The sequence below is a fragment of the Sinocyclocheilus grahami genome, unplaced genomic scaffold, assembly GCF_001515645.1.
Source record: "Sinocyclocheilus grahami isolate Dianchi unplaced genomic scaffold, SAMN03320097.WGS_v1.1 scaffold336.1, whole genome shotgun sequence".
Lineage (NCBI taxonomy): Eukaryota > Metazoa > Chordata > Actinopteri > Cypriniformes > Cyprinidae > Sinocyclocheilus > Sinocyclocheilus grahami.
The window spans coordinates 903,010-914,165 of NW_015505515.1; the positions used below are offsets into that span (position 1 = coordinate 903,010).

General features: G+C 37.7%; 2 protein-coding genes across 4 annotated transcripts in view; both read right to left on the reverse strand.

Annotated features, from left to right (window-relative positions):
• LOC107602863 (serine/threonine-protein kinase NIM1-like) overlaps window positions 1–3,071 on the reverse strand; it is an 11,217-nt gene extending 8,146 nt beyond the window's left edge. The window contains exon 1 of the mRNA XM_016295468.1: window positions 2,873–3,071. The gene's annotated coding sequence lies outside the window, so the exon portion shown is untranslated. The remainder of the gene's footprint in view (window positions 1–2,872) is intronic.
• A 2,107-nt stretch (window positions 3,072–5,178) lies between these two features.
• Window positions 5,179–11,156, reverse strand: znf131 (zinc finger protein 131). Of its 3 annotated transcripts, none has more exons than XM_016295471.1 (7): window positions 10,996–11,156; window positions 10,079–10,232; window positions 9,871–9,972; window positions 8,483–8,627; window positions 7,712–8,403; window positions 7,494–7,624; window positions 5,179–6,104 (listed from the first exon to the last, which is right to left on the reverse strand). In XM_016295471.1, exons 2-7 carry the CDS (start codon window positions 10,200–10,202, stop codon window positions 5,580–5,582), a joined length of 1,719 nt encoding a protein of 572 aa, XP_016150957.1. In that variant the 5' UTR covers window positions 10,203–10,232; window positions 10,996–11,156; the 3' UTR covers window positions 5,179–5,579. The 3 variants fall into 3 exon arrangements, with proteins under 3 accessions (XP_016150957.1, XP_016150959.1, XP_016150956.1); XM_016295473.1 differs by lacking the exon at window positions 10,996–11,156 and adding an exon at window positions 10,601–10,983 and having other exon boundaries at window positions 7,712–8,400; XM_016295470.1 differs by lacking the exon at window positions 10,996–11,156 and adding an exon at window positions 10,601–10,983.

Here is an 11,156-nt window from a genome sequence, read left to right on the forward strand (position 1 = left end):
GAGAGAGAGAGAGAGAGAGAGAGAGAGAGAGATAGAGATAGAGATTTTAAAATGTAATTTATTCCTGTAATAGCAATGCTGAATTCACATGATCCTTCTGTAATCATTCTAATATGTTGATTTGCTGCTCACGAAACATTTTTTTTTTTAATTATCATAAATGTTGAAAATTTTGCTGCCTAATATTTTTGTGAAAACCATAACTAGGCCTGTTGCAATAATCAATATATCGACTTCTCGTGCAATATATGTACATGACCTCAATCATTTTTGGTGATGCAATATATCGCACATTATATTTACCTAAAAATTAATGTCACCATGTTTTGTACATTCCACTTGCGCCCGTGTCTTTTGCAGATTCTCGTTCATAACGTGTAGTCATGAGGTGCTAGTCAAAAATTTTTTCATCTGCAGATGTGGCCTTGTTTAGGGATCTGTGCCTTTGTGCATACAGACATCTGACTGCTAAGTAGTGATTGTGTTTTTCAGCAATAGTGTGCACGCTTCATTTACAGAGAAAAGAAGGTCAGGGAAAAATCAGTAGATGGAAAAATCTCCATACAAGTTCTTTGTGCATTTTTCTTTTTTTCTACTTGTTACTTTGCACTTTTTGTTAGAAAATGTTTATTTACTATTTATTCGAGTTTTTTTACGGTATCTAATATTTTGATACTTAATTTTCATGATCTAAATATTCTTAAAAATGTAAAGTGTGTTGTCATTTGGAAGCGTGTAGTAGGGCTGCACGATAAATCGAAATGGAATCGAGATCGCGATTCGACAGAAGCTGCGATTGTCATGCGTATCTTTCAGTGAAGCACGGTTCTGTGATCAGCAGTAAATCTCCATCCAAAGGCCAGAGGGCGCTCTCACGCTGAAACTCCAAATACGCCTCGCAGAAGAAACCCAAAACATGCCTATAGCTGCAACTGAATAAACAGAAGATTCAACTGCTTTCATTGATTCAACGTGACTAATAAACACACGACTACGGCAATATACGGTCTATCTGATTTCTTCTTATTATAATTTTCATTTAAATAAAGTATATTTATAATGCAATGCCTTTATCACTGCTTAAATACTATGAAATAAGTTGCGTGCCTTATTCTGTGTAAGAAGCCACATTATCTCACAGAAGGATTTATTTCAAACACTCGACTGATGTTATGAAGTGAGTTTGGAGTAAAAATATGTTATTAAATGTGGTATTTTCACATGCTTTCAGATGGAGCAGCATTTACTACACAGAGCCGTAGTTCACTGAGAAGCTACGCAAACAGCTGTCATTATCACGAACGATTTCTACGATTTCAGAATCGCGCAAAATTTTTTTGCGTAACTTGTCAGTGAACTACGGTTATCTGTAGTAAATTCTGCTTCATCTGAAAGCACGTGATGATGATTTCCTGCTGATTACAGAACCGGCTTTTTTAACAAAATGCGCATGACAATCGCATTCGATTAATCGTGTAGCCCTAGCGTGTAGGCCTTCTTGCATTATTATGCTGTTACATTATGATTATATATTCAGTGGCATAAAATGGTCTTTAAAATGACAATAATATCGCTTATCGCAATTATTTCTGGGGCAATATATCGCACAACAAAAAGTTGTTATCTTGACAGGCCTAACCATAACATTTTTTCAGGATTCTTTGATGAACAGAAAATTGTTTTTTTAAACATTTATTTAAAATGTATGAAAACTAATGTTTTTGGAAACTATTAATTTCTTTAAAAAATAAATAAATAAAGTAGGCATAAAATGACCCGAATACTGATTGCTAAACTGATTCTTATATAAATAGTTAGATGGTAGCAAGAACAAATAACCAGATGGCTGAAAAAAAACACATCTATCTGATACAGATATTTGATCTTCCTATTTATATTTGATATATATATTTAATATCGTTCTGACTGCCCTACTTCACACGCTCTATTTACCAAGGTACAGCACACAAAATCAAAGTGATGTTTCTCATGAATACTCAAATCCTCAAGGCAAGCTTCAAACACCTTCCTGCATATGTGTGTGTGTGCGCTGCTGATTGCTGAAGGGGCTGAAAAGATTCACCGGCTGACAGAATTCTCTTTTAAAGTGTAAAACAAGCAGAAATCCTGAAACGATCCTTTCAAGTGCATGGATGTGATTGTGCATGTGTCTGCATAATGATCTTCCTCTCTCACCCTTTTCCACCATCTTTCTGGCCATCTTTCTGATCTACACACAAGATAAACACTAAACACATGGGATATCAGTGGCCCCTGGGTAAGAAAAAGCCTTGTTGCATGTACAGGGTTCAGCTAGCAAAACCTTTGGCTCTAAATGGAGGCACACATTTTTTAGAAAGTAGAATTAAGTAAAGTAATTCTTACATAATTGCTCATTCACTATGACTTTCATCACAACATCCAATATGCCCACTTCCCTAATATATAGTAAGGAAAAAGCATTATATATTATTATTACTGGCAATAAATTACTCTGCAAGGGTAAATCTTTATTTCACACGCATCTCAAGTCACTAAAGGTGACGCACGTTTGTGTCAGATCTCAGTGTGTAGTTCAGCTCTGTGAAATATAATTATAAAATAGAAGTAGCCTAACAGTAACACCAGCCTAATTTTTAATGAGATGATGCTCGTGTCTGCGCCAAAGATGAATTGTAGTTTACACGCTTCCGTAACAACCGCCGCTGGGCAGTAACGCCAGATACATCAACATCAAGATTTGTCTATTGATATCTGAACAAATGATAAAAGCCTTGTAAACAATTTGAAGGCATACATTAATTCTTCATGCTTGTATGTATTTAATGGTTACCTCTCAGGATGATGAGAATTGATGAGTAAACATCCTTACCTTTCTTAAGCGTTGCCTCGTTGAATTATTGTGCGTATTCATAGCGGGATCATTCAGTTTGTTGTAACTCGGTGCGTGTCATTTGCCTGAATGTGATGCGCGAGGACTCCAGGCACCATCACAGCAACAGGGAGGACAGGTGACGGACAGTTCTGTTAACCAATCACAGCTTGGAGGTGGGACTAACGGCTTTCTTTAACCAATAGGCTGTTAGAACATTTCTAAAATAGAAAAAAAAAATGTATGTCCCTTGAGTTTTGCTAATTTTTTTTTTTTTAAAGTCTAGTTTTACTTCAAAACAAAATCACCTTTGAGACTATCAATAACGAATCAATTTAACAACGATTGTGATCCTGTAAACTAGTGGTTTTCAAACTTTCTAAATCCAATTACTAGTAACAATAAGCCCCTTGCAAAATACAAAGACAGCTATATGTTTTGTTTTAGAGAAACTACGAATAATTATTATAATGGGATAACAATGGGATGTTTAAGCATTTTTAATTAAATTGTTGTAATGGATTCATTATAATATTGAAGTTAAATACATTAATACGAAATTAATTTAAGTCATCCTGTGCCCTCTTAGAAGTTTTCTGAGGCCCTATAGTGGGTCCCAGCCCCTAAGATGCCTGGCCCCGCCTTCAAAGCTCCTCCGTCTGAGAAGGCCTGGTTTAACCCATACCTGCTTTACAGTGAAGAGATGCTGCATTTCCCCAATTACATTTCATTTCCAGTTCACATAAATCACTGCAGCTCAAAACAGGCTCAGAGTGCCACATCAGTACAGCTCTGTACAGCTGAACTATGGAGGACGAAACCTGCAAAAACAATAAATAAATAAATGCACAAATAAATAAATAAATGTGTGCATAAATACACGTATTCTTGTTTAAATACATAAATAATTAAACGTGATGAAAGTGGGCAAATAAATAAAATAAATTGGTGGGCAAATGGAAAATGTTTAAGGAAATGCTAAACTCATCCTATTTATTTTCCTTTGATCACTCATTTATTTCTGAATGTAGTTCCGCATTTATTTTTCCTCTGCACAACATGCTAATGAGAGGGTGTCAATTATGCAAGAGTAGGCGGATCGTGTGTGACGTGCTTGAGCGTTTGCCTGCGCATGCGTATTAACTTCATCAGTCAAGGGGACTGATTATTATCTTACACTTTTTCATAGGGTTAGTTTTGTAGTTATAATCATGAGAGAGCTAAATCATAAAAGATTTTAAGTGGCCAGTGTAAAATATTAATGCTTACATAGCTCTTAATTGCAATACTGAACCATTATTTGCTTAATAAACATACTTTTGTCGCCTGCATTTTCTGTTCTGATAACTAATGGGAAAAAACTGTCTGTTCCTCGATTAAACCACTTCATTCCAGTTCTCAAGGATGTGTATAAGCCTGTTTGTACAGTAATAAATTGAGAATCAACTGACATGTACCCTTGTGCTGTGTATGTCACTAATTTGGTTCTCCCGCTGTAAAGAGAGAGAGATTGCTGCAGATAGACTTGGTTGTAGAAGACTGTTTACTGACCATAAAAATGATCTTACACGTACCTAAACGAGTAGGTAAAAACATCCTAATAAACACTAGCTGCCTTCAAAAGAACGAGCCCTTATTCCACGGATAAAGTGAATAATCTAACGATGACCATGGATACTGATATTACAGTTGTCTATAGCTGGAGACTCAATCGGGTTACAAAAAATGACGTCAGGAAATGACACCTCTGGTCATTCTGTTGGGTCATTTGTAAAGGCACAGGTACTGTACGGACAATACAGCTCAGTTTGTGTATCTTGCTCTGTTGAACGGCAAAAGTGACTTTACGTAGGTCATACTGGATTAACACCATGCATCTCCTGTCAGCGGGAAAGCCACACCCCCAGCTATGACATGACCCCGACCAAGTCCATGGTTGACACCCTCTCATTAGCATGTTGTGCAGAGGAAAAATAAACGTGGAACTACATTCAGAAATAAATGAGTGATCAAAGGAAAATTGTTAGGATGAGTTTAGCATTTCCTTAAACATTTTCCATTTGCCCACCAATTTATTTTATTTATTTGCCTACTTTAATCACATTATTTCTATATGTATTTAAACAAGAATTTGTGTATTTATACACACACATTTATTTATTTGCGCATTTATTTATTTATTGTTTTTGCAGGTTTCGTCCTCCATACTGAACAGCAAGCTCACTTAAAATGAATGAATGGTGCAGACTGAACAAGGAGAAAAATTAGAAACACAAGCCAGAACTACATACATGTCGTCTCGATTATCTGGGGAAACATTTTGCCCTTTAATTCTTTTATGAAAATAAGCTTCTTGCACACGCTATAAACATACATCCAAAGATAACTTAAAAAAAAAAAAAAAAACATTCTTTCCACACCCGAAACAGTCTTGGCGATGTGCACTATTCATGAAATGAATTACATCTTACTATTCTTATCCACAACATACATTAAAAGCATGACTGAACCGGTAATCAGATTTATAGAGACACTGCTTTCCGAGAAGTGAAGAGCAAAGCTTAAAGAAATAAAGCTGGTGACCCATCTTTGTTGCATGACACCACTGTGAGCATTACTGTATAATTTTAATGTGGTGGGAAAGGAGTAAAGGCCTGGTTCACCTTTCCAATTCATTCTCAAAGTGTCCATGCACAGGAGAGGCCTTTCATACATTTGCAGTCTTTACTTCTTTCAAACTGTTCACTGCCTCTTGTTGAACTCGACTTTCTGCTGGTTCTGCAACAGTCACCCGTGCTATTTGGATTTCCATTGCTTGTTCTTTCAATCTCTCGCCATGTACGTGTAAAACCACTGTCTCTTCCACCCCACCCACAGTCTGAGAAGGCTGTATCGGCATCTCTTCCTCCACCATGAGAGTCTCCTCAACAGCAACAACGTCCACCGGCTCCACAGTGACATGCTCCACCCGTATGCCGTCCTCCAGAATCACCCTCTCCTCTCCCTCCTCAACCTCCACCATAGCCAAGACCGTGGTTGGGTCTGAAATCATGACTTCCTCTGTGACGATAACCTTCTCCTGTAAGCCATGGAGCTCTAGCAGATGAGTGTGGAGGTCTCTGGGTTGCGTGAACCACTGATCGCAGATGGTGCAGTGGTTGGGTTTCTCACCCGTGTGGGTCACTAAGTGGTCCTTGAACTGCTCCCAACTATTGAAAACACTGCTACAGACCTGAGGAGTGAAAAAGATAAGCGAGTAGGGCTGCATGAATGAGCAAATTACAACCAAAACTGCCATATTGCTTAGTGTGATTAACAAATTGCTTTTAATTAAAGGCACAATATGTAGATTTTTTTATTAAAATATCCAAAAATCACTAGAACAGCGTTATATATTTTGCTGACATGTGTACTTACATTATCCCAAATGTTTCGAAGAATGTTTAAATCCAGAGAAATAGCCATTTTAAATAATGGCTCATACACCCTCGATTTCCAGTCTTGTTTTGTAGAAAACATGGAAACACCAAAGACGCTTTATGTTATGCATTTTATTAGACAGGTGAAGACCGCACAGAGTAGCATTATAACAGAACTTTCAAACGCATCTATTATGATAAAACAGCGCTGCTTAACCCCACATACGCACGAGCAGAAGCGCTAAAGTGTAGCATAATAAAAGCTCCGCTGTGTCGCGCTCGTTCAGCGGCCTCGTGACGCTTCGACGGCTTTCAGCCTCACTCCGCTTCATACTACGACGTTTATAAATCTTTAATACATTAGCTCATCCATGAACATGATTTCTGCCCAAGTCCCATCGGATTGCATCAGCTGTGGGGATGAAGATGATAACTCCAATGATTCCACACTCAGTCACAGCGTCATCTAACTACGCCTTTGTTTCTTTGTTTGTTTTGAATATGCGCCCTCCAGTGGCAAAAACTTACATATTGTGCCTTTAAATAAATATATTTTTAGTTTATGGAAACACACCATCTTTCCAAACTTATGAGAAGCAATTATATGCTGTTGTCAAAAAATGAGAAGAAACCTGAGGTATTTTGTCAAAAATGAAGCTTGATGCTTTGATATTTGTAAATGATATGAAGACTTTAACATACATATATATATATATATATATATATAGACACACATACACACACGTACAGTATATACATATATGCATAATAAATATATACATGTATTAATTTTACAGTTCTACTCTCAAATATAACATTATATTTTTCTTAAATACCCAATTTGTTATTTTGCAATGTAATATTACAATGGTATTATTTCTTATTTAATATTTAAAAATTTTTATAAATACTATTATCATCAAATTGATATTTTCCATTTTAATTTTAATTAAAGTTTTAGTAATCTTATGTTTCTCTAGTCTAGTTTTTTTTTTTTTACTTCAGTTTTAGTAAAAATGAAGTTACACTAAAATGAATTAATTGAGAAATTGAATGCAATATATTGTATCTTAAAACGCGCAAAATCACATTTATCAGAAAAATAGCAATTAGATTTTCTGTAGCCCTTTTAGTGAGTTTTTCAGAAGGTTTAGCATAGTAAAAATGCATGTTTGGATAATATTTTACTGGCTAAAACCAACCTGGCATTCATACAACTTCTTTCTCCCTTTTTTGGCTCCAGCGCCATTTTGACATGCTGACATGTGGCACTTCAGCGTACTGTTCCTGGCAAAACGTTCATGGCACTCCGGGCACTCAAAGGGTTTCTCACCTACACATACGTGAATAAATGAGAAGCTGATTAGAGATTACATTTGAATACATTTCTTAAAATGCATTTGACCTCATAATCTCTCACCTGTGTGCTTCCTTAAATGCTCTTTGAAGTGTCCAAAATGATCAAACTGCTTTTCACAGTACTCGCAAACATGCACTTTCTTTTTCTGTCGTTGGGACTGTTCCTCCGCATCAAAATGGTAATTATTCAAGTGCTGTTTAAGGGCTCCTTCCCGGGCATATGTTTTACCGCAGTGCCTGCAGACAAAGCCCCTATCTGGGGTAGCGGTGTGAGTCTTCATGTGCTGTTTGAGGTGGTAGTAGAGTTTGAAGCAGCGGTCGCACTTGTCACAACGGAAAAGGTTGTCCAGCTGAGAGATCTGAACCTCCACCACTTCAATATTCTCCAGGGTCTTGGAGGCAATCACAGCCTCTTCCGGCACGACTACCGAATCATCTACTTCCTTTTTCATCACATGGAGTGTCTGCTCTCCCTGCTGGTACTTGCTGGTGATGTCGGCCAATAAGGCCAATGCAGAGTCATCCGATGAGGGTTCGGTTGAACTCCTAGCAGCATCCACTACTTCCACCAGGCCGCTTTCCTCCACCTCAATATGTTCCTCGCCAACCTCCACTTCGATCTCAACAGATTCGGTCTCCACTGAAGGAAGAGTCTCAGTGATCACATTGGAGGACTCTGCGATTTTCCTTTTTTTAGCCTTGCTCTTTCCAGCCAAGGCCTGGGAGGAGTTCACTGAGGCTGTACCATTCCTTCTACGTAGAAGAAACATAATAGTTAAAAATCAACTTCAGGATAAAATCAAGCAAAAGAATATGTACAATAGTGAGCAACCTGTTGTTCAAGGCTTTGATCGCCTCCTGCATTTGAAGGTACTCTGCAGCTCTCCAGACATCACTGACTTCTTCCTCACCATTCACAGCTAATGTAGCTGTATAAGTGAACTCCATTAGGTGACGGAAGGCAGTGTTGCTAACACCTGTTCATTGCAACAAAAATATTGTAGTAAAGAAGATTATTATTATTGAGCATACATTATTTGGAGTCATTTTTAGCTTACTACTATTAGGGCTGGGAGAACATAAAATGCAATAGCAGAAATGTGTCAACTGGTAGCATTAACTGCGGTCAACTTGGATACAAAAACCTGAGGTCTGACTCAAATGGGTCAGGCTAAAAAAATATGATTAGCGGCAAAGACATGGTTCAGGTCTGATATCAGTAGCCTCGGGTATCTGGTAATTTTAAACAAATTTGATTTCAGGTCCAATTGGACCAAATGTAGATTTCTTTAAAAAGCCAACTTTCCATTATTCGTTTTGGGCAATAAACAATATTAGGTAACATTTTATTTTAAGATGTCCTCGTTATACATGTACTTACTATTATAATAACAATAAATGATGTATGATTACATGCAAGTAACCCTAAGCCAAACCCTAATCCTAACCATATAGTGAGTACATGTAGCTGATTAACATTACTCAGTAATTAAATGTATAATTACACTATAACAACTGACACCTTAAAATAAAGTGTAATTCAATATTATTTAAAACAAATACATAGCAATAATTCAGTGACATTGGTATTATCCCCCCCTCCCACTTCTTTGTCAATCTGGGCTTCTAGGTGTAAATTACCAAGCCCAAAGTCTACTAACTGTGTTGCAAACAAGTGCTTCCAGTTTAGACAGAGTTGCTGATTAAGATTAGTCATTGTCCAGGAAAAACAGGCTACATTGTAATATGTGACCCTGGACCACAAAACCAGTCTTAAGTCGCTTGGGTATATTTGTAGCCAAAAAAACATTGTATGGGTCAAAATTATCGATTTTTCTTTTATGCCAAAAATCATTAGGATATTAAGTAAAGCTCATGTTCCATGAAGATATTTAGTAAATTTCCTACCGTAAATATTTCAAAACTTAATTTTTGATTAGTAATATGCATTGCTAAGAACTTAATTTGGACAACTTTAAAGGCGATTTTCTCAATATTTAGATTTTTTTGCACCCTCAGATTCCAGATTCTCAAATAGTTGTATCTCGGCCAAATATTGTCCTATCCTAACAAACCATACATCAATGGAAAGCTTATTTATTCAGCTTTCAGGTGATGTGTAAATCTTTTTTTAATTGACCCTTATGACTGGTTTTGTGGTTCAGGGTCATCATATATAACAGTTTTTGGTTCCACAGAGATGCATGTATAGTTGGGTACCTTCAATTTCCACTAGAGGCTCTTGAGTGAAGTCCTGAAAGAATTTGTGGAAAAACTGACTGCAGGCAGCCAGAACAGCTTTGTGGGCCCTAAATTGATGCCCTGTTAAAGTAACCACAATCATCAGCACCTGTTTATTCACCTGTATCATATTTTGCATAATTCCAAAAGGTATTAGATTAGCAGGTACAAACACTGGAAACCTCACCATCCACAATAAGTGTGATGTCTGTGAACTGATCCAGCTGACGCTGCTCATTCAGTTTGTCAAGCATCACTTTGTAATGGGCTGGAAACTCATGCCCATAGTCAACATCTCCATCAACAGACATGGTTCAGCCCTTTCCCTGCACATGCAAGTACTATGAAGAAACAAACAGACAATAATAACAAGACAGCATGTATATATATATATATATATAAATTATAATAGAAAAGTGAAGATACATTGACTTTTTAGTACCAAAAAGCAGTTACATTTGTTCAGGGGTGCGTTTCCCAAAAATAACCATGGTCGCAAGTCCCGTCGTTAAAAATAGTTCAATGGAACTAACGACCATAGCTAGCTAACGAATCTTTTGGGAAACACACCCCAGATTTTGTAAGTGGGTAGACAGCTATAATATTAAATTGTTAAATGCATTTTGAAAGCCAAACAATTCGTCTACAATCTTTCACAGGCGTGTGTCAATTAACACAGACAATGCTTTAAGATAAATTAGGCACATACTTTGTAATGGCCCCTATGCCAACAGATCCATAGAGCGGCAGGCATATCTAAGCAGCATGCCGAATAAGCGCGCATTTCTACAGGGAGCTTCTCTACGCAAGACGGACTGCTTTACACCCATCGGCTCAAAGTGCTGCAAAAGCCACGTACTTCAACAGTCCAACCGTTTGGAGGTCCTAAAGAAATACACAAACGGCGAAAGCAGCACTGTGTGCCAGTCAGCTTCATGTTACTCGCACGCTGGGCCTGTGGCCGCTAACGCATTCGCCATTTGTTTTCTGGACCATTGTCGTTACGTCATCAAATCGCGCATTAAAATGCTCTTTTAATAAGACAGATTCCCTTTCGGCTAAATAATGAGTGACGCCGGGTGTCTAACGCTCCCGAGAACTTACCCCGGGTGACGCTCTGATGTTTAGTGCGGTTGTTTATACGCGTTTGAGGCCTGAAGCGATCAATGTGCTGTTTTTCCTCCGCTCGTCGGAAAAGGGCGGTCGCTCTTGCTCTGGCCTCGAGTTCCCATAAGCCCCTGCGGTAGAGTTTTATCGCGCGAGGC